General features: G+C 39.9%; 1 protein-coding gene across 1 annotated transcript in view; it reads left to right on the plus strand.

Annotated features, from left to right (window-relative positions):
- SMC5 (structural maintenance of chromosomes 5) overlaps window positions 1-25,000 on the plus strand; it is a 454,493-nt gene that overhangs the window by 5,043 nt on the left and 424,450 nt on the right. The window contains exons 3-4 of the mRNA XM_070098521.1: window positions 7,150-7,290; window positions 8,965-9,166. Of these exons, the coding sequence (XP_069954622.1) occupies window positions 7,150-7,290; window positions 8,965-9,166 (343 nt within the window). The remainder of the gene's footprint in view (window positions 1-7,149; window positions 7,291-8,964; window positions 9,167-25,000) is intronic.

Here is a 25,000-nt window from a genome sequence, read left to right on the forward strand (position 1 = left end):
TTACCTAGGATAACCCAAAAAATCCAGACAAAGTGCTATACAGTGGATCTGTGCTCCAGTGCCCTAAATTAATAATAATATTAATAATCATTATTACAATAATACATATGTACTAATATTAATATTATTATTATTAAGCTTTAATATAATAATCGTGTCTACTCATTACTTACCTTAAAATATCTGTAGTTTTAATGTAGAGTGAGAGGTGAGTAAACAAGATTAAATGAATAAATGAGAGAGAGAATGAGGAATGTAGAATGTTCACGAGTTATGTAAACAAAAGTTGTTGTTGTTGTTACCAGCCCGGACACGAATGATTCCTGTTCACTGTCAAGCCGACCAGAAAAACATCTCATATTTGTTAATTTATATGTTATGTAGCATGTTTATTATATAATTTTGAAAAAAAAATCATAGATGGATTAAGCAAAATGTCTATATTAACGTTTTATACACATTTAATGCGCCTCAGTGATTATTATTGTTATTATCATTATTAATATGACGTCTTCAAGACCACGTACGCTCTTAATGAGTGGCTCTGAGACAGACAAGCAGACAAAGACAGACACACAGGTAGACAGACAGACACACAGAGATACAGGCAGACAGATACAGACAGGTTTATGTGCAACAGTGAAAACAAATAGAGAGTTCGAGAGTAAGAGCCTTTCTTGCCACAATCTCTAGTGCAAGATTCAGACTTCATCTTAGGGGCCATGGTGAAATTTACTGTCCAGTTAGTACAGTTAATACAGTATGATGCTGCTGATAGGGCAGGGTTACTCAAACTGATGCTGCCTGCATGGCACATTGCCCCGCGAGTATTGTCAAATATTGTACAGTGGTGTGCATCAGCTGGCCCAGCCCAGCTGCCAGATGCACGGTCGTAAGTCGAGTGGACGTATGTGGAGCAGGTCGTAAGTCGGATGGTAGGTGTGCAACAGTTTAGAGCATATACGTATGAAGATACACAACATATCCCTCCAAACTGCCAATATCCCAAACCTCTCCTTTAACCCTTTGACTGTTTCAGGCCCCTCTCTGAAACTGTCATTCTATGTCGCTCAATTTTTGAAAAAAAAAAATTAGTTTTTCTTATGATATGATAGAGAATCTTTTCCCGATGGTAATGACACCAAAAGTTCGAAATTTGGTCGAAAACTCATGGAATTATGCTCCCGCGAAGTTAGCGGTCTCGGCGACATATGCGTTTCGGCGATTTCGCCGACTTTGAGCCCTATTTTCAGCCAATTCCATTGTTCCAGTTGACCAAACTCATAGCTATTTCTTTAGAACTCCATTTTATCTATCAGCTGAGTACAAGAAACCTCCCATTTACTAATTTGGACTACCCAATATGGTGGTCAGAAATTGGCAATTTGGCCAATTTCACGCAAACTAAAAAAGGTGCCAATTTCAAAATAGGGTCCAGAATAAACAAGGTAGACATTCGTGGCACTAAAATAACATATGCTCTGTTCATTAGTCATATCTCTAGGCCCCTCTTATATTATTATTGCTTTCTATTTTGATTTTTTATTCATACAAAAAAATACAAAATTTACTGTTATGCAGACTACTGCATTATTGTAAAAATGGTATAAATAATATCAGTGCACTAGTGAAAGAATATTAGACTCCCCAGTTGACGTGTATTGGACGTGTGGTGTGATTTATTTACTCCTGAACATTGGTAAAAATCGAACATTTCCGCTACTTTGAGCTCAGTTTCACGGTCGTTTTCATTGTCAAAGTAATGAAAATCATCTCTATTTCTGTAATATGTTTTCCATTTTATCACCTAAGACCATGAAAACGCGAATACAACGATAAATACTATACGAAAATACACCTCAAAGTCGGCGTTTTATTCCAAAAAAACGACCAGTTTTTTTTTTCTCATTACGCAATGTGTGATGCAGGATTTTTTTTATGTGGTGCACACTGACCACACAGACCCATTCTCTCACATGTGGGCCTACCAGCTTTCTCCCGCTTGATTTGAAGCCGCTAGAATTATTGAGTATATATACGTCAGAAACATTGGCTCGTAAGACGTATTTATACGTCGAAAACAGTCAAAGGGTTAAAGTGTAGGCATTGTACTTCCCATTTCCTGGACTCAAGTCTAGCTATATAAAAATAACCAGTGTCCCTGAATCCCTTCACTAAATATTACCCTGCTCACACTCCAACAGCTCTTCAGGTCCAAAATACCATTTGTCTCCATTCACTCCTATCTAACACGCTCACACACGCTTGTTGGAAGTTCAAGCCCCTCGCCTACAAAACCTTTACCCCCTCCCTCCAACCTTTTCAAGGACGATCCCTACCCTGCCTTCCTTTCTCTACTGATTTATATGCTCTCCATGTCATTCTACTTTGATCCATTCTCTCTAAATGACCAAACCACCTCAACAACCCCTCTTCAGCCCTCTGAAATGTGTTGACATAATTAAGATTACCCCTCTGATAGCGAACTGGTGCCACTGAATTCCTTCACGTATGTTAACCTGCTTACACTCCAACAGCATGTTAAGTCATAAAAACCACTTGCCCCCATTCATTCTTAGCTAATGCTCACACAAGCTGATGGATGCTCAAGCCTCTAAAACTCAGAGTCTCTTTTACCCCGTCCCTCACACCGTTCCTGGGACAACCCTTACCTCTCCTACATTCTCCCCCAAAATTTATGCACCTTCTTTATCATTCTATCCCTCTCCAGTCTCCTCATGCCCAGACCACCTCACCAACTTCTCCTCAGCATTTGAATTATATCCTTGGTGACCCCATATTTAACCCTTTCAGGATCCTAGGCCAAAACTGGAAGGGCTGCCCCAGTTTCCAACAAATTTCCCCCCCCCCCCAAAAAAAAAAAAAAAAAAAATTCTTACAAAATTAAAGAGTATATTTTTGTGAAGGTGATAAAACAAAGAAAAATTCTGATTGGTACTTACCAAGATACAGCGGCGGGAAGTTGACCCAAAATGACCGGGTGGCGGCAACATCGATGATTTCCGCAACCGCGCCTTTCTTTATTTTACGTTTTTTATAGTTTTTTATTTTCTTTTCTAATTTTTTCTTTTCTTACTTACATTTGGGGCCTGAGAGACCAATACTGTATATAATGTATATATATAAACTCACTGTATTGAACACAATAACTGCACTAAAGTTATTATCATATTATTGTTTACCACTGTTGTTTATTACAATAAACATGCACAAATATTGTATAATACTAATGTTCTATCATATATTTACATATTTACAATCACTGGACATGGTTTTAGAACTGCTGGAGCTTGTGGAACTCCTTGAAACAAGGCACCATGCACAGAGGTACCTTACATTCCTCGCACATAGACCGAGTGTCTTTGCGTCTATGTTGCCGTCGTTTTGTTTGTGCACAGGCAACACATCTCTTCTGAGCAAATTTCTTCTTATTTGCAGGAAGCTGTATTATGAAGTGATCACCTTCCCTCCTCAAACACTTGGGTATTTCCTGAGGAGTTCAAGGACGGTTTTGTATAGCAGGTGTTGTTACTTGGTACTTCATTATGAGTTGTCTGACAACAGACAAACAAAATTCACCATACTGTGGTCTGTTGCCAGTCTTCATTTGGTACATATTATATGCATTGAGCATTGAAATGTCCGTGAGATGAAAGAAAAGTTTCATATACCACTTGTAACTCTTATGAACACAATCAACAAAGCCAATCTGCATATCACATTTGTCAACCAAGCGCATGTTTTGTGTATAATCAATCACTGTCACTGGTTTTCGAATATGTTCATTAGTCATTCTATCAACTTTGCCACTGTCTTGCATTTCGTTAGGGTGAATGGTTGTCAACAATGTGACATCTCGTTTGTCATGCCACCGTAATGCCATGATATCATTGGCAGTAAACACCTGCACCTCTTCACCACAAGTGCCTGCGTTGAACCTGGGCATATGTTTATGATTAGAACGTGCTGTGCCACACACATCTGTCTTGTTCACTCGCAAGAAATCACTGAGTAAGGTGCCATAATGCTTCTCACAATGTCACCTGATATACCCAAAAACATCCTGGTATCTTTCAATGTTTTACTTCCCGTGTATACAACAATATCCAATACCAGTCCACTGTCACAGTCACAGAGTACAAACAGTTTTATACCAAAGCATTTCCTCTTGCTCGGTATGTACTGCTTGAACGACAGTCTACCTTTGAACAAAATCAAAGCCTCGTCAATTACAAGATTCTTGAATGGATAAAAGTATATGGTGAACTTTTGTTTGAGATACAAAAAAACATTTCTAATCTTGTATAACCTGTCACTTCTGTCAGGCTTGGTTTTGTCAGAGAAGTGCAACATACGTAACAGTAAGATAAACCTGTTCACTTGGATGATTTCACTGAAGACCGGGGTACAAATTAGCCGATCTGTGGACCAGTATGCTTTTATATTATGCTTAGACATGAGGCATAAGCATTATTGTTGCAAAAAGCAAATACATTTCTGGAACAGCTGTCTCTTTCCGCCGGTGTAGTCTTGACTGTGGTGGTGTCATCGTATTTGCCATGGTGTACTCAAAATACTTGTTACTTTCCCTGACAATAGTTTCTATCAGTGGCTGGTCAAATAATAATTCAAAGAATTCCAGTTCATTTGCAGTATTTCCAAGGGAACAAGTTGGTAGAATTCCACTTTGAGAGTCATCAAACTGGTGGAGCTTGGGAACAAAATTGGTATTTTGCTGCCAATCCCAGATATGGTTTGCTGGTGGATACTGGACATCATAGGCTGGTTGTGCTGGTAGTTGTGGTTGTGGTGGGCTGGTGGCTGACGCTCCGCTTTGTCCTTGAACTGAGGAGTCAGCAGTGTGGGTCCCAGCGTGGGCTGGTGAGTCACACATGGCCGTGGCACTACCATCACCACTAACACCATCCACTGATGCCTGTGGTCTATCCATGCCAAGTGTAGCCACATCATCCTCACTTTCACTGCCTATTCCTGGTGTAGGGCCACGGGATGTACTCCGGGATGTACTCCGTCCCCTGGGCACTGCATAGGGAACACTACCCGAGCGCATGCTGCTGTGTATATACCGACGCTTCACTAGTGAATATGTTTTCTCACTGTCAATGCTCGAATGATCGTCAAGAGCAATAAAATCACAATTCCACAATTCACGTCACTATCATCATCATTACTGAAGTCAGAGGCCTGGCCACTCAAAAATAATAGTTTTCTCTTGCGATGAGGTACAACTGACCGTGACTGAGGAGTGCTCACACCAGAGGTAGAAGGTTGAGGATCGTCAGGGTTTTCTGCACTATTATCGATATCCTGATCATTCCTTTCGGTCACTAACTGATCAAAGCCAAAGAATTCGTCTTCATTTCCACTTCCATCAGAGTCAGAACTATCAGACAGGAAGAGGAGAGTCCCAGTTTTCCTTGGAGTGAGAGCTGCCTTGTGACGAGGCATGGTGAAAAAGGGTAACTGAGCCGGCGTTCCCACAATGCTATGCTGGCGCCTAGAATTTTTTTTTACGACGCACACCCACCACGCAGACCCGTTCTCTCACATGTGGGCCTACCAGCCTTTTGGTGCTAAATTTGACACCGCTAGAATTTTGGCGTAGATCTACGGTTTGGACCCTGAACGTAAAGCCGTAGATCTACGGCACGGACCCTGAAAGGGTTAAATTTGTATGTCATGAATTCTCTGTATAATATTCATGTCACACATTGCTCTCAAACATGACATTATCACTGCTTCCTTTATTGCTGGTCAAAACTCATGTCTCACACCCATATAAAAATGGTACCACTACCTGGAGTATACCTGGAGAGGGTTGTGGGGATCAATGCCCCCTTGGCCCAGTCTGTGACCAGGTGAAAGTATTCAGATACAATGTATTTAGGAGTGGATGTGTCAGCAGATGGGTGTATGAAAGATTAGGTGAATCATAGAATTGGCGAGGGGAAAAAGGTGAGTGGTGCACTGAGGTGTCTGTGTAGACAAAGAACTTTGTCCATTGAAGCAAAGAGAGAAATGTATGAGAGTGCAATTTTACCAATGCTCTCATATGGGTGTGAGGCATGGGTGGTGAATGTTGTAACAAGGAGAAGGCTGGAGGCAGTGGAGATGTCATGTCTGAGGGCAATGTGTGGTGTGAGTATAACACAGAGAATTCATAGTTTGGATATTAGGAGGAGGTGCAGGATTACCAAAACTATTATCCAGAGGGATGAGGAGGGGTTGTTGAGGTGGTTCAGACATGTAGAGAGGATGGAATAAAAAGAATGACTTTGAGAGTGTATAAATCTGTAGTGGAAGGAAGGCGTGGAAGGGCTCAGCCTAGGAAACGGACAAGATTGAGAACCCCAATGGAAATAAGACAGTCCTCGATGACATACTGCCTTTCATGGGTTATCCTGGGTGGCTAACCCTCCGGGGTTAAAAATCTGAATGAAATCTTATCACTGCCTCCAGCCTTATCCTTGTTGCATCATTCACCACCCATGCTTTGCACCCATAAAAGAGTGTTGGTATAACTATACTCTCATCCATTTCCCTCTTTGCTTCCATGGATAAAGTCCTTTTTCTCCACAGACTTCTCATTGCACCACTCACCTTTTTCCCCTCATCAATACTCTGATTCACCTCATCTTTCATAGACCCATCTGCTGACATGTTTACTGCCAAATACCTGAATTCATTCATCTCCATACTCTTTCTCTCCAATCTGATATCCAATCTTTTGCTACCTATTATTTTTTTTGTTATCCTCATCACCTTACTCTATTCTATATTCACTTTTAATTTTCTTCTTTTACATATGTTTTTATATTGTAATTTTCTAGACCCTTGAAAAATTGCTATATACCAAATTTCATACTTACCCTTTCAGGGGATGATGCCCTTGTGTAACCTTGAGGAGAGATTTCCTCTAATGCACATTTCACAGAATTTTTTATTATTTTTTTCCCTCTTCCCAGCCTCATTCTTTGACTGTTACTAAAGTCCTGTATTTGAAAACTTAGCTTTAAAGATATACAATAGTGTTTTCTGTATCATGAAACTTGACTCATGAATGTTAATAGTAACTCATGAATGATAATGTCTAATTTATTTCATCAGGTACATCTTAAGCACAAAGACGAACGTGCTGTACTTTGCAGCAATTTAGAGAAGATGCGCAGAGAATTTGAACCGGCACATAACAAGAGAGAGCAGACGAAGAAAGATGTACAAAACCTGAAGAAGTTGATTCAAGATAAGGTGAGCTGGCATTCTTGTTTGTTAACATTTGTTAATTTTTTTTAATTCATGGTCTGCTGAGGCAGCTGGCAAATACACCCAGTGGCCACATTATTAGGTACACCCTTTGAGTACTGGGTAGGGCCTCTTCCCCCCTCCATTTTGCCCCCAGAACAGCCTGAATTCTTCATGGCATGGATTCATCAGTGTTAAAAACATTCCTGGGCCATCCTAATCCATGTTGACATGATAATATAATGCAGTTGCTGTAGATTTGTTGGTTTTACAATAATGCTGTGAATCTCCCATTCTCCCACATTCTGACCATACCATTTCCAATCACAGCAGAAATCGAGGTTCATCAAACTAGGCGATGGTTTTTCCAGTCTTAACCCTTTCAGGGTTGAGAGGCCGTCTCCTAAACTTGTTCTCAGAGTTGAAAATTTTTCGGAAAAAAAAAATTATTTTTTCTTATGAAATGATAGAGAATCTTTTCCCAATCATAATGACACCAAAAATATGAAATTTGATGGAAAACTTGCGGAATTATGCTCTCACGAAGTTTGCGGTCTCGACGATGTTTACGCATCGGCGATTTCGCCCACTTTGAGCTTTATTTTTGGCCTCTTCCTGTGTACTAGTTGACAGAAATCATACTTATTTCACTAGAATTCCATTTTTTTCTATCAAATGAGTACAAGAAACCACCCATTTACCAATTTCAACTATCCAACAAAGTGGTTAGAAATTGGCAATTTTGCCAATTTCACACAAATTTCAGAAGATGCGAATTTCCAAATAGGGTCCATAATAAATAAGACAGACATTCCTGGCACTAGAATAAGAAGTTCTGTGTTCGTTAGTCATGTCCCCAGGCCCCTCTTTCTTTGAATTTTTAGTCTCACAAAAATATAGATTTACTGTTATGCAGACTACTGCATTATTGTAGAAATGGTATAAATAATATCAGCGCACTTGTGAAAGAATATTAGACTCGCCAGTTGACGTGTATTGGACGCTTGGCATGATTTGTTTACTTTTGAACTTTGGTAAAAATCGAACATTTCTGCTACTTTGACCTCAATTTCAAGGTGCTTTTCATTGTAAAATCAATCAAAATCATCTCAATTTCTGTAATATGTCTTCCATTCTATAAAATGAGGCCAGGAAAACTAAAATGCCATCATAAATACCATACGAAAATACAGTGCAAAGTCACTGTTTTAAACCAAAAACACTGTCAAAGTCTTTTTTTTTTCTCATTACGCATTGTGTGCTCCAAGATTTTTTTTATACCGTGCACACTGACCACATAGACCCATTCTTTCATATGTATGCCTACCAGCTTTCTCTCACTAGATTTGAGGGCGCTAGAATTTAGGCGTACTAGTACGTCAAAAATCGTGGTGCGTAAGCCGCACTAGTATGTCGGAAACCCTGAAAGGGTTAAATGAATGTTAATGCTGTTCTTAACTGAACATGTAGTCACCTGGTTTATTTTACTGACAAGTCCCATTGACTGGTTTTGTATATAAACCAGCATGAGGTGGGATTTAGTGTGTTTGTCAATAAAATAAAACTGGTTTAGAGAACAGCCACTATTATCTTTCATTTCTTTCTATTACTGTGTGCTTTACTAGCTGTGAGTAGGTGATGAAGAGTGAAAAATTGTATGGTAAATCTTATTTGTCTTAGACTGAAGAAGCAAAGAAGACACTAAGCAGGGATGATCATCTACGGATTCGTTACGAGCAACTTGAAGAATCCTTGCAAGAAGCCCTGGGAAGGTATGCTGAGAAGAAAGCAGCTGAGGAACAGCGTCAACGTGAGCTGCAAGACTTCTCCAGACAGCTGGATATGTTTCTTGGTCAGCTCTGCAATCTTCCAGAACTTGATAGTAAGTTCTCTTGCCATTTAATTTGACTGTATGAGTTTTTCCTCTGCTTCCTGTAACTTCCCACTTCCCTCTTCATTGACTTTCCTTTTGACTCCCTTTTCCACGATGGAGATCAATGGTATAAAATACCAACACGGTTGAAAATTAGACACAAATGCAATATAATGTGATCTTTTATTGACTACATTTTGGCCAAACAGTGGGCTTTATCAAGTTTGTTTGTGACTTGATAAAGCCCACTGTGTGGGCAAAACATAGTCAATGAAGGATTGCATTATACAGGTTGGCCATCACTGATCCAGCAATCACTAATTCACTTCCATCACTAATCTGGCACTAATTTCAGCTAGCGCAAGTATTGCGCCTACCGAGTGCAGTTATCTATTTCTCTGATCAGTACATGAGTTTCTTAACCCTTTCAGGGTTGACAGGCCCTCTCCCAGACTTGTTCTCAGGGTCGAGAAATTTAAAAAAAAAAAAAAAAAATTCTTATGAAATGATAGTTTTTTTTTTTCTAAATACAGTGGAACCTTGACTTAGGAGTTTAATCCGCTCCAGGAGCTAGCTCGTAACTCAATTTACTCATACAGTGGACCCTCGCCTAGCGATGGTATCGCATAACGTTAAATCCACCTAGCGATACATTTTAACGCAAAAATTTTGCCTCTCCTACTGCTAAAAATCTCGCTCAACGCGATTCATCCGAGACGCGTCCACGTGTGGCCTGAGCCAGCCTCACTTGTTCCGTGGGTGGCAGTGTTTACAAGCCAGCCTCCACGGTCACATCGAAGCATACAATCGGAACATTTCATATTATCACAGCGTTTTTAGTGATTTCACCTGCAAAATAAGTGACCATGGGCCCCAAGAAAGCTTCTAGTGCCAACCCTGTGGTAAAAAGGGTGAGAAATACTATCATACCACAGTCAGCTGCTGCTGCACCACCGTCAGCTGTTGCTTGACCAGTCAGCTGTTGCTGCACCACAGCTGCTGCTGCACCACAGTCAGCTGTTGCTGTTGCTGCACCACCATCAGCTGTATTACTCGACGATGTGGAGAGTGTGTTGTTGGTATGGCTTAACATGAAACAATTACCGAGAAACGATTAACCCCAGAGGGTTAGCCACCCAGGATAACCCAAGAAAGTCAGTGCATCATCGAGGACTGTCTAACTTATTTCCATTGGGGTCCTTAATCTTGTCTCCCAGGATGCGACCCACAACAGTTGACTAACACCCAGGTGAACAGGAAAAAATGCCTGGAACTAGTGCTCATATTGGTGAGGTTAGTGGGGAGGATGTGGAAGAGTTGATGGAGGAGGACAATGACGAACTAACCACTGATGAGCTGCTAGATCATCTTCAACAGCAAAAGGCCAGACCTGAGGAAACTGCTTCGGAGGAGGGGAGAGAGAAATTGAAGAAGTTGCCTACTTCAAAGATTAAGGAAATGTGTGCAATGTGGCTTGAAGTGCAAACCTTTTTTGACGAAAATCACCCTCACACAGCTATTGCAAGCCGTGCTGGTGACTATTACACTTACAACGTTGTGAACCACTTTAGGAAAGTCATAAAGGAACGAGAGGTACAGGCCTCTATGGACAGATATATTGTGCAACAGAGGTCCAGTGACTCTCAAGCTGGTCCTAGTGGCATTAAAAGAAGATGGGAAGTAACCCTGGAAAAGGGCTTGATACCTCAAGTCGTAATGGAAGGGGATTCCCCTTCTAAACACTAAGACCATCCACACTCTCCCCTCCTCCCATCCCATCAGTCATCACCAGATCTTCAATAAAGGTAAGTGTCATGTATTGTACATCTCTTCTTCAGTTTGTGTGTATTAAAATTAATATTTCATGTGGTAAAAATTTTTTTTTTTTATACTTTGGGTTGTCTTGCAAGGATTAATTTGATTTCCATTATTTCTTATGGGGAAAATTAATTCGCCTAATGATAATTTCGCCTAACGTTGAGCTCTCATGAACGGATTAATATCGTTAGGCGAGGGTCCACTGTATATCAGATTAATTTTCCTCATTTAAATTAATTGAAAAACCATTAATTCGTTTCTGCACTCTGGAGAGACGAGAAAAAATGCTTGAATATGACGCTATTATCAACTCTACGGCTTATTTATCTATCACAATTCATCTAGTATGACATAATAAACAATATAATTAGCACAGAAACATGATATATGCTCTATGGTGAATAAAATAGGCCATGATATGGTGGCAGAGGCAGTGGCAGCGGCAGAAGTGTCTGCCTTTTCTCTCCCAACTTGGCTATAGTATCTTCCCATGTTCTTACTGTACGAGAAAACAGAGTATTTTTGAGGCTAACTGCAGTAGATCACTAGGACCCATGGTTGAAAAAAAGAAATTTGGCCAAATGACTAAAAAAATGCAAAGAAGCACAAGAGAACTTACTCCACAGGGATGTAGACGTGTTTACTGCTTACCAGCTGTGCCAACTAGCAGAAGCAATTTGAATTATTATTTCGTAAGTATTAGTAGGTTGGTAGACAGCAACCACCCAGGGACGTACTACCGTCCTGACAAGTGAGTGTAAAACGAAAGTCTGTAATTGTTTTACATGATGGTAGGATTGCTGGTGTCTTTTGTCTGTCTCATAAATATGCAAGATTACAGGCATGTCTTGCTACTTCTACTTACACTTAGGTCACACTACACATACATGTACACATTTATTTATACATACTCATCTGAGTTTTCTTTGATTTTATCTTAATAGTTCTTGGTCTTATTACTTTTCCTTTTATGTCCATGGGGAAGTGGAATTAGAATCTTCCCTCCGTAAGCCATGCATGTTGTAAAAGTCAACTAAAATGCCGGGAACAATGGGCTAGTAACCCCTTTTCCTGTAAAGATTACTAAAAAGAATAAGAAGAAGAAAATTGTCAAAGTGGGAAGTCTGAATGTACGTGGATGTTGTGCAAATGATAAGAAAGAGATGATTGTGGATGTTATGAATGAGAAGAAGGTGGATGTCCTGGTTTTAAGTGAAACAAAGCTGAAGGGGGTGGGAGAGTTTCAATGGAGAGGAATAAATGGGATTAGGTCAGGGGTTTCAAATAGAGTTAGAGCTAAAGAAGGAGTAGCAATAATGTTGAAGGATAAGCTATGGCAGGAAAAGAGGGACTATAAATGTATTAATTCAAGGATTATGTGGAGTAAAATAAAGATTGGATGTGAAAAGTGGGTTATAGTAAGCGTGTATGCACCTGGAGAAGAGAGAAGTGTAGAGGAGAGCGAGAGATTTTGGGAAATGTTGAGTGAATGCGTGGGGAGTTTTGAATCAAGTGTGAGAGTAATGGTGGTTGGGGATTTCAATGCTAAAGTGGGTAAAAATGTTATGGAGGGAGTAGTAGGTAAATTTGGGGTGCCAGGGGTAAATGTAAATGGGGAGCCTTTAATTGAGCTATGTGTAGAAAGAGATTTGGTAATAAGTAATATATATTTTATGAAAAAGAGGATAAATAAATATACAAGGTATGATGTAGCACGTAATGAAAGTAGTTTGTTAGATTATGTATTGGTGGATAAAAGGTTGATGGGTAGGCTCCAGGATGTACATGTTTATAGAGGGGCAGCTGACATATCGGATCATTATTTAGTTGTAGCTACAGTTAGAGTAAGAGGTAGATGGGAAAAGAGGAAGGTGGCAACAACAAGTAAGAGGGAGGTGAAAGTGTATAAACTAAGGGAGGAGGAAGTTCGGGTGAGTATAAGCGACTATTGGCAGAAAGGTGGGCTAGTGCAAAGATGAGTAGTGGGGGGGGTTGAAGAGGGTTTGAATAGTTTTAAAAATGCAGTATTAGAATGTGGGGCAGAAGTTTGTGGTTATAGGAGGGTGGGTGCAGGAGGAATGAGTGATTGGTGGAATGATGAAGTAAAGGGTGTGATAAAAAAGAAAAAGTTAGCTTATGAGAGGTTTTTACAAAGCAGAAGTGTTGTAAGAAGAGCAGAGTATATGGAGAGTAAAAGAAAGGTGAAGAGAGTGGTGAGAGAGTGCAAAAGGAGAGCAGATGATAGAGTGGGAGAGGCACTGTTAAGAAATTTTAATGAAAATAAGAAAAAAATTTTGGACTGAGTTAAACAAGTTAAGAAAGCCTAGGGAACGTATGGATTTGTCAGTTAAAAACAGAGTAGGGGAGTTAGTAGATGGGGAGATGAAGGTATTAGGTAGATGGTGAGAATATTTTGAGGAACTTTTAAATGTAGAGGAAGAAAGGGAGGCGGTAATTTCATGCACTGGTCAGGGAGGTATACCATCTTTTAGGAGTGAAGAAGAGCAGAATGTAAGTGTGGGGGAGGTACGTGAGGCATTACGTAGCATGAAAGGGGGTAAAGCAGCTGGAACTGATGGGATCATGACAGAAATGTTAAAAGTAGGGGGGGATATAGTGTTAGAGTGGTTGGTACTTTTGTTTAATAAATGTATGAAAGAGGGGAAGGTACCTAGGGATTGGCAGAGAGCATGTATAGTCCCATTATATAAAGGGAAGGGGGACAAAAGAGATTGTAAAAATTATAGAGGAATAAGTTTACTGAGTATACCAGGAAAAGTGTACGGTAGAGTTATAATTGAAAGAATTAGAGGTAAAACAGAATGTAGGATTGCAGATGAGCAAGGAGGTTTCAGAGTGGGTAGGGGATGTGTAGATCAAGTGTTTACATTGAAGCATATATGTGAATAGTATTTAGATAAAGGTAGGCAAGTTTTTATTGCATTTATGGATTTAGAAAAGGCATATGATAGAGTGGATAGAGGAGGAATGTGGCAGATGTTGCAAGTATATGGAATAGGTGGTAAGTTACTAAATGCTGTAAAGAGTTTTTATGAGGATAGTGAGGCTCAGGTTAGGGTGTGTAGAAGAGAGGGAGACTACTTCCCTGTAAAAGTAGGTCTTAGACAGGGATGTGTAATGTCACCATGGTTGTTTAATATATTTATAGATGGGGTTGTAAAAGAAGTAAATGCTAGGGTGTTCGGGAGATGGGTGGGATTAAATTATGGGGAATCAAATTCAAAATGGGAATTGACACAGTTACTTTTTGCTGATGATACTGTGCTTATGGGAGATTCTAAAGAAAAATTGCAAAGGTTAGTGGATGAGTTTGGGAATGTGTGTAAAGGTAGAAAGTTGAAAGTGAACATAGAAAAGAGTAAGGTGATGAGGGTATCAAATGATTTAGATGAAGAAAAAGTGGATATCAAATTGGGGAGGAGGAGTATGGAAGAAGTGAATGTTTTCAGATACTTGGGAGTTGACGTGTCGGCGGATGGATTTATGAAGGATGAGGTTAATCATGGAATTGATGAGGGAAAAAAGGTGAGTGGTGCGTTGAGGTATATGTGGAGTCAAAAAACGTTATCTATGGAGGCAAAGAATGTATGAAAGTATAGTAGTACCAACACTCTTATATGGGTGTGAAGCTTGGGCGGTAAATGCAACAGCGAGGAGACGGAGGCAGTGGAGATGTCCTGTCTAAGGCCAATGTGTGGTGTAAATAATATGCAGAAAATTCGGAGTGTGGAAATTAGGAAAAGGTGTGGAGTTAATAAAAGTATTAGTCAGAGGGCAGAAGAGGGGTTGTTGAGGTGGTTTGATCATTTAGAGGGAATGGAGAGAATGACTTGGAAAGCATATAAATCTATAGGGGAAGGAAGGCGAGGTAGGGGTCGTCCTCGAAAGGGTTGGAGAGAGGGGGTAAAGGAGGTTTTGTGGGGGAGGGGCTTGGACTTCCAGCAAGCGTGCGTGAGCGTGTTAGATAGGAGTGAATGGAGACGAATGGTACTTGGGACCTGAGCAGGGTAATATTTAGTGAAGGGATTCAGGGAAACCGGTTATTTTCATATAGTCGGACCTGAGTCCTGCAAATGGGAAGTACAGTGCCTGCACTTTAAAGGAGGGGTTTGGGATATTGGCAGTGTATCTTTATACATATATGCTTCTAAACTGTTGTGTTCTGAGCACCTCTGCAAAAACAGTGATAATGTGTGAGTGTGGTGAAAGTGTTGAATGATGATGAAAGCATTTTCTTTTTGGGGATTTTCTTTATTTTTTGGGTCACCCTGCCTCGGTGGGAGACGGCCGACTTGTTGAAAAAAAAAAATATATGTACAGTCACTGGACATGTTTTTAGAACTGCTGCAGCTTGTGGAACTCCTTGAAACAAGGCACCATGCACAGAGGTACCTTACATTCCTCGCACATAAACCGAGTGTCTTTGCGTCTTTGTTGCCATCGTTTTGTTTGTGCACAGACAACACGTCTCTTCTGAGCAAATTTCTTCATAGTTGCAGGAAGCTGTATTATGAAGTGATCACCTTCCCTCCTCAAACACTTGGGTATTTCCTGAGGAGTTTAAGGATGGTTTTGTATAGCCGGTGTTGTTACTTGGTACTTCATTATGGGTTGTCTGACAACAAACAAACAAAATTCACCATACGGTGGTCTGTTGCCAGTCTTCATTTGGTACATATTATATGCATTGAGCATTGAAAAGTCCATGAGATGGAAGAAAAGTTTCATGTACCACTTGTAACTTTTACGAACACAATCAACAAAACCAATCTGCGTATCACATTTGTCAACCAAGCACATGTTTTGTGTATAATCAATCACTGTCACTGGTTTTCGAATATGTTCTTTAGTCACTCTATCAACTTTGCCACTGTCTTCCATTTCGTTAGGGTGAATGGTTGTCAACAATGTGACATCTCTTTTGCCATGCCACCGTAATGCCATGATGTCATTGGCAGTAAACATCTGCACCTCATCACAACGAGTGCCTGCGTTGAACCTGGGCATATGTTTATGATTAGAACGCACTGTGCCACACATATTTGTCATGTTCTCTCGCAAGAAATTACTGAGTAAAGGGCTTGTGTACCAGTTATCAGTATACAGTATAATGTCTGCCCCTTACCAAGATAAGGTGCCGTAATGCTTCTCAGAATGTCACATGAGATACCCAAAAACATCCTGGTATCTTTCAATGTTTTACTTCCCGTGTATACAATAATATCCAATACCAGTCCACTGTCACAGTCACAGAGTACAAACAGTTTTATACCAAAGCATTTCCTCTTGCTCAGTATATACTGCTTGAATGTAGTCTACCTTTGAACAAAATCAAAGACTCGTCAATTACAAGATTCTTGAATGGTTAAAAGTACATGTTGAACTTTTGTTTCAGATACATAAAAACATTTCTGATCTTGTATAACCTGTCACTTTTGTCAGACTTGTCTCAGTAGTAGTAACCAGTAACCAGTGTACCAAGATGTAAAGAATGCTCAACGAACAGATCCCATGTGGTCTGGTGTGATTCGATTCCTGCTCCAGGAAGATCTTATTCTGACTGTGAAGCCACCAGCACCCATCAGTGACTTTGTCATGAACCAAGAATTACTGTATCGAACAGCCGAGTTGGGTACTCCTAGCAGAAGAGTATACCAGTTAGTAATTCCACAGTCACTAGTGAATGTAGCCTTACAGCTAGTTCACGATGTACCAGGTGTTGCACACCCTGGTATGGATCGTTCAGTAAAACAAGCCAGATTGAAATACTTTTGGCCTCGTATGGCAACTGATATTTCTGAGTATGTTAAGAAATGTAGTGTCTGCATGCAACATAAAGGCAATGCTAATGGCCCTAATCTGATCCAAGTATATCCAACTACTAGCGAACCGTGGGAAAGAGTTGCGCTAGATTTGTTAACTAATTTCCAATGTTCCCTCCAGGGCAACAAACATCTGTGTGTTATGGTAGACCATTTCACCAGATATTGTGAGTTAGTTCCTATTGCAGATAAGACTGCCGAGACAGTAGCTAAAGCGTTTAAAGAACGCATTATCTGCAGGCATACCACCCCTAAGTCCCTAGTAACAGATAATGGAGGTGAATTCTGTAATGAGATTCTTGAAAATTTGTGTACCTTGTGCAAGATCTCTAAATCCACCATTGTTCCTCATCATCCTGCCAGCAGTGGGTTAGCAGAACGAACCAATAAGAAAGTACTTGATGTCTTGAGAGCCACTATCAATCCCAACAGTGAAACTTGGGATGAAGTTATACCTGATGTGCAGTGTGCTATAAATTCTGCTTACAATGTTTCTATAGGTGACACTCCACATTATGCATTGTACGGTGTAGATAAACGTTTGCCTTATGAGTTGTTATATTTTAATCCGAAACCAAATTACAACCCTGATGATTTCATAGCAACTCGTACCAGCTTAGCTCAAAGTGTTTTTAGAAGAATCCGTGAAACACTTCATAAATCAACAGCAGAATTTACAAGAGTCGCAAACACTCGAGCAAAGCCATCCAAAATCAAAGTAGGTTCGAGAGTTATGCTGATTAACTTTAACAAAACGTCTGCAATGCCAAAGCTTGATCAAAAGTTTGTTGGTCCTTATCGAGTAGTTGAACATATCACTGGTAATAAGTATAAGGTTAGAGAGATTAGTACTGGTCAGTATAAAGAATCGCATTTAGATCATATGAAGTTAGTATGTGATGATAATGATGTTCCAACCCAGACTAATGTGACAGACTCTGACAATCCTCCTGATCCTGTACTCTCTTCCTCTGATATTCAGTCAGACGATCAACCTGAATGTCTTTATTCCCTACGTACTCGACAGGTATTGAGAAATCCTCAAGTATCATTTGTAACATCCAATTCAGATTTGCCTCAAATACAGCATGAGTTAGCCAATGCAACAGAGTTTGATCCTCCCAGAGATGACACCCATTCTGCATATGTCAATCTCACCCTAGCAGAGTTGGGGTTAAATGTAAATAACCTGTATAGATGAATAATTACAGTATCAACTTATCAGTATTCAAGAATTTTTTTTTTTGTGTTCATGTTCTCTCCGCATTCTGAGAGTTAACAGTCTAGATTTGAGTGCACCGAATCTGCTTTCTGTTAAACACTTCTTTGTATATATTCCTTCCTCAGAATCCGTAGATCACATGAATACAGATCGATCGATCAAATTTTTTTTATCACTTCTACTGTGTAATCCCAACGTTGAGTTTGATTCGATGAGTTGTGCTATATTATACCTTGTATTGCATTACAGTTTCAGTTACGTAAGCTTCCATTCCAATGTTCTACTTATGTATGTTATAATGTTTAATTGTTGTGTACTTTGACATTGTATAGAATCAGCCCAAGCCGTATACCTGCCATCTCTAGTTTGTATTAGTTGTATGTTGGGACGACATACGTTAGCGTCGCCGAGCTCTCAGTAGTAGTAACCAGTGTACCAGTAGTTGACTCACTACCAACCGTCTCTGCCTGAGTCACTGTCTATTCATATTGTGCTGACCACAGCAGTATTCAAAGACCCCCTCACATATGGGTACTGTGGGCGGCCAGTCAGTGTTACGAGAGTGAGCAAGGAGACAAGGTTACGGCTGTTAGGGCGCTCCCCACATTATCTGTAATTATACGTACTACCAGCCTACGTGAGTATTACTTTACCCTATCCACGTATCGAACTCCCACATGATACTTGTTTTGTCAGAGAAGTGCAATATACGTAACAGTAAGATAAACCTGTTCACTGGGATAATTTCACTGAAGACCGGGTACAAATTAGCCGATCTGTGGACCAGTATGATTTTATATTATGCTTATGGACATGAGGCATAAGCAATATTGTTGCAAAAAGCAAATACATTTCAGCGAGGGTCACTCCGATCCACAAAGGAGGTGACCAAGCTGACTTGAATAACTATAGACCAATATCTAACTTACCACTGCTCTCTAAAATCTTTGAAAAATTAATGCATAGACAGATCTATTCCTACCTCATCTCACACAACATATTAAACCCTTGTCAGTTTGGATTCAGGAATAATAAAAGCATGAATGATGCTATCATACACATGCTAGAACTAATATATACCGCACTTGAAAAGAAAGAAGTCCCGCTGGGCATTTTCATTGATTTATGTAAAGCTTTCGATACAGTCGACCATGAACTGCTGTACTCCAAATTAACGCACTATGGTATCAGAGGCCACTCCCTCATCTACCTAAAATCATACCTTAGGAACAGAACTCAATATGTGTATGCAAATGATGCAAACTCTTCCACCCAACCAATAACAGTAGGAGTCCCACAAGGAAGTGTCCTTGGACCACTCCTCTTTCTCATCTACATCAGTGATCTACCAAATGCATCACAACCCATATTATTTGCAGATGACACTACATATGTCTTTTCCCACCCAAACACGGTCATACTAGCAAACACAGTCAGTGCCGAATTGCAGAAAATATCTGCCTGGATGATGACTAATATACTTACTCTGAATACTGATAAAATCTATTTCATTCAGTTTGGAAACAAAGCTGCAAATGATCCGCTTAACATAACGCTAAATGGATCATCAGTCACAAGACTCACAGAGGGAAAATTCCTAGGTATCCACCTTGACAGTAGCCTTAAGTTCCAGACACACACAGCAAATCACCAAGAAAATCTCCAAGACTGTAGGCATACTATCAAAGATAAGGCACTATGTTCCACAATCAGCTTTCCTGGCACTGTACCATACACTCATATACCCTTATCTTACATATGAAATTTGTGCATGGGATCAACAACATCCAGTCACCTAAAACCCCTCATATCCCAGCAAAAGGCAGCAGTAAGAATGATAATGAATTCCCACTCCCACCAGCATACTCCACCAATTTTCAAAAGTCTGAATCTGCTCACCATTAAGAACATCCGTACTTATTCATGTGCCTTCTACATTATTTTTATTTTTTATTAACACACTGGCCGATTCCCACCAAGGCAGGGTGGCCCAAAAAAGAAAAACTTTCACCATCATTCACTCCATCACTGTCTTGCCAGAAGGGTGCTTTATACTACAGTTTTTAAACTGCAACATTAACACCCCTCCTTCAGAGTGCAGGCACTGTACTTCCCATCTCCAGGACTCAAGTCCGGCCTGCCGGTTTCCCTGAATCCCTTCATAAATGTTACTTTGCTCACACTCCAACAGCACGTCAAATATTAAAAACCATTTGTTTCCTTTCACTCCTATCTAACACGCTCACGCATGCCCGCTGGAAGTCCAAGCCCCTCGCACACAAAACCTCCTTTACCCCCTCCCTCCAACTTTTCCTAGGCCGACCCGTACCCCGCCTTCCTTCCACTACAGACTGATACACTCTTGAAGTCATTCTGTTTGGCTCCATTCTCTCTACATGTCCGAACAACCTCATCAACCCTTCCTCAGCCCTCTGGACAACAGTTTTGGCAATCCTGCACCTCCTCCTAACTTCCAAACCATGAATTCTGCATTATATTCACACCGCACATTGCCCTCAGACATGACATCTCCACTGCCTCCAGCCTTCTCCTCGCTGCAACATTCATCACCCATGCTTCACACGCAAATATAAACCCTCCACTCAAACTTCTCCTCACCAACTTAAACAGGACACATGACCACAACACAAGACACACATCTCTTTTTGATATACCTCGTGTCCTTATCACACTGTGTAAAAACTCTATGCACGTAAAGGGCCCTAAAATATGGAATTCATTACCAGAAGATATTAAAGTAACCCAGTCTGAAAATCAGTTTAAGACTCTTCTCAAAAGCCACTTAATCACTCTAGACTAAATGCTAAATACTACTCAGTACACACATACTCACCTATGTACTCCCACATCATAACTTCAACAATCACATTGAACCTTTTATCCATTGTTGACAGGAATATAATTGAACCATTGTTTTCCACAAAAAGCATTTTAGACTATATGAATATATCTTTTGTCTTATACAAATTTAATTCACAAAATTGGGATTTTGCTGCCAATCCCAGATACGGTTTGCTGGTGGATACTGGACATCATAAGCTGGTTGTGGTGGTAGTTGTAATTGTGGTGGGTTGGTGGCTGACGCTCTGCTTTGTCCTTGAATTGAGGAGTCAGTGGCATGGGTCCCAGCCTGGGCTGGTGAGTCATGCTTGGCTGTGGCACTACCATCGCCACTACCACCACCTACTGATGACTGTGGTCTATCCATGCCAAGTGTAGCCACATCATCTTCACTTTCACTGTCTATTTCTGGTGTAGGGCCACTGGGTGTACTCCACCCCCTGGGCACTGCATGGGGAACACTACCCGAGCGCATGCGGCGGTGAATATGATTCGTCACTATCACTACTCGAATGATCGTCAAGAGCAATAAAATCACAATCCATGTCACTATCATCATCATTAGTGAAATCTGAGGCCTGGCCACGCGAAAATATTAGTTTTCTCTTGCGACGAGGTACAACTGAACGTGACTGAGACATGCCCACACCAGAGGTAGAAGGTTGAGGATCGTCAGGATTTTCTGCACTACATATTTTCGATATCCTGGTCATTCCTTTTGGTCACTAATTGATCAAAGCCATAGAATTTGTCTTCATTTCCACTTCCATCAGAGTCAGAACTATCAGACAGGAAGAGGTGAGTCCCAATTCGCCTTGGAGTGAGAGCTGCCTTGCAACGAGGCATGGTGAACAAAGGTAACCAAGGTGGCGTTCCCACAGTGCTATGCAGGTGCCTAGAATTTTTGTTAATGGCGTACACACACCATGCAGGCCTGTTCTCTCACATGTAGGCCTACCACCCTTCTCACGCTAAATTTGACGCCGCTGGAATTTTGGCGTAAATCTACTGTTTGGAGCCTCAACGTATAGCCATAGATCTACGGCATGGACCCTCAAGGGGTTAAGTAAAAGGACACAAATGCAACTAATGTGACATTTTATTGTAGCAATGTTTCGCTCTCCATGGGGCTTTATCAAGCCGTAACAGCTTGATAAAGCTCCTGGAAAGCGAAACGTTGCCGCAGTAAAATATCACATTAGTTGCATTTGTGTCCTTTTACTTAACATATTGTCGGTGATTCTACCAATATTAATACAAACTAATAGCTATTTCGCCACAACTCCATTTGTTCTATCGACTGAGTACAAGAAACCGCCCATTTACTGATTTCAGTTACCCAATAAAGTGATTGGAAATTAGGCCAATTTCATTCACAATTCAAGTAAAACCAATTTCAAAATATGGGCCAGAATAAAAAATGCAGACATTCCTAGCACTATAATAACATTTTCTCTGTTCATTAGCCATGTCTCCAGGCCCCTCTCATATTATGCTTGCTTTCCATTTTGAATTTTTATTCACACAAAAAATTGAAGATTTACTGTTATGCAGACTACTGCATTATTGTAAAATGGTATAAATATCAGCATATACGTGAAAGCATATAAGACCCACCAGTTGATGTGTATTGGACGTGTGGCATGATTTGTTTACTCTTGAACATTGGCAAAAATCGAACATTTCTGTTACTTTGAGCTTAATTTCAAGGTACTTTTAGTCTGCAAACCATTCAAAATCATCTCTTTTTCTGTAATATATCTTTCATTCTATCAAATGAGACCAAGAAAATGAAGATACAACCATAAATACTGTTCAAAAATACACCACAAAGTTGCTATTTTAAACCAAGAACACGGTTGGAGTTTTTTTTTCTCATTATGCACTGTGTACTGCAGGATTTTTTTTATACTGCGCATACTGACCACTCAGACCCATTCTCTCATATGTAGGCCTACCAGTTTTCTCTTGTAAAATTCGAAGCCACTAGAATTTTGGCGTAATATTACGGGACGGACACTGGCTTGCAAGCCGTAATGTTATGGGACCAACAGTGAAAGGGTTAAAGGAGGGGTTTGGGATGCAGTGGAACCTCTGATCACAAATGCTTCCAAACATGAACAGATTAGTTCATGACCAAAAAAATTCACCAAGTTTTTGCATCTGGTCACGAACACAAAATCAGGTGCCAGATGAACACAGCCATGCCAATTTTCACATTCTGTGCCATTTTTTCTCACACACCAATTTTCCCCACTTCCTATTGTTTGTGTACACCTAACAAAGACCTCCACCTTGTAGTCGGTCTCAGTATGTTTTTTCTCTGTTATTTAAGGTTTTTTCTCTATTAACCCTTTCAGGGTCGACAGGCCCTCTCAGAGACTTGTTCTCAGGGTCGCCCAAATTTTAAAAAAAAAATTATGTTTTCTTTTGAAAAGATAGAGAATATTTTCCCAATCATAATGACACCAAAAGTATGAAATTTGATGGAAAACTTACGGAATAATGCTCTCGCGAAGTTAGCGGTCTCGACGATGTTTACGCATCGGCGATTTTGCCCACTTTGAGGCCTATTTTTGGCCAATTCCACGGTACTAATCGACAAAAATCATAACTATTTCGCTAGAACTCCATTTTTTCTATCGAATGAATGCAAGAAACCACCCATTTACTGATTTCAACTATCCAGTACAGTGGTCAGAATTTAGCAATTTTGCCAATTTCACACAAATTTCGAAAGATGCCAATTTCCAAATAGGGTCCAGAATAAACAAGAAAGACATTCCTGGCACTAAAATGACATTTCCTCTGTTCATTAATTACATCCCAACGCCCCTCTTACATTCTTTTGCTTTCCACTTTGAATTTTTATTCTCACAAAAAATAGAAGATTTACTGTTATGCAGACTACTGCATTAGTGTAGAAATGTTATAAATAATATCAGTGCACTTGTGAAAGAATATTAGACTCACCAGTTAACGTGTATTGGACGCGTGGCATGATTTGTTTACTTTTGAACTTTGGTAAAAATCGAACATTTCTGCTACTTTGAGCTCAATTTCAAGGTACTTTTCATTGTAAAATTTATGGTTGTATTCTAGTTTTCCTGGTTTCATTTTATAGAATGGAAGACATAGCAGAAATTGAGATGATTTTGATTGGTTTCACAATGAAAAGTTCCTTGAAATTGAGCTCAAATTAGCAGAAATGTTCGATTCTTGCCTAAGTTCAAAAGTAAACAAATCATGCCACGCATCCAATACACGTCAACTGGTGAGTCTAATATTCTTTCACAAGTGCACTGATATTATTTATAACATTTCTACACTAATGCAGTAGTCTGCATAACAGTAAATCTTCTATTTTTTGTGAGAATAAAAATTCAAAGTGGAAAGCAAAAGAATGTAAGAGGGGCATGGGGATGTGACTAATGAACAGAGGAAATGTCATTTTAGTGCCAGGAATGTCTTTCTTGTTTATTCTGGACCCTATTTGGAAATTGGCATCTTCTGAAATTTGTGTGAAATTGGCAAAATTGCTAATTTCTGACCACTTTATTGGATAGTTAAAATCGGTAAATGGGTGGTTTCTTATACGTACTCATTCAATAGAAAAAAATTGGAGTTCTAGTGAAATGATTTTTGTCGACTAGTACACTGGAATTGGCCAAAAATAGGGCTCAAAATCGGCGAAATCACTAATGCGTGAACATCGTCGAGACCACTAACTTTGCGAGAGCATAATTCCATAATCTTTCCATCAAATTTCTTTTCATAAGAAAATTTTTTGTTTCTTTTTTTTTTGTTTTCTGAAAAACTTTTGACCCTGAGAACAAGTTTAGGAGAGGGCCTCTCGACCCTGAAAGGGTTAAACTGTGCATTATTTTGTATAATTAAGGATTTTTCAGACTTTGATTATTTTTCCTGTGCTTAAAACTCCAAAAAAAAAAAAAAAAAGAAAAAAAAAAGTTTACAGCGAACAGTTCATAGGGGTCTAGAATGGACTCGTGCAATGTTAGATTTCTCTGTTATTCAAGGTTTTTACATTTAGTTTACTATTACACTTTGCATTCTATTTTATAATTAACTATTTTTGTG

This window comes from Cherax quadricarinatus, chromosome 62, assembly GCF_038502225.1.
Source record: "Cherax quadricarinatus isolate ZL_2023a chromosome 62, ASM3850222v1, whole genome shotgun sequence".
Classification (NCBI taxonomy): domain Eukaryota; kingdom Metazoa; phylum Arthropoda; class Malacostraca; order Decapoda; family Parastacidae; genus Cherax; species Cherax quadricarinatus.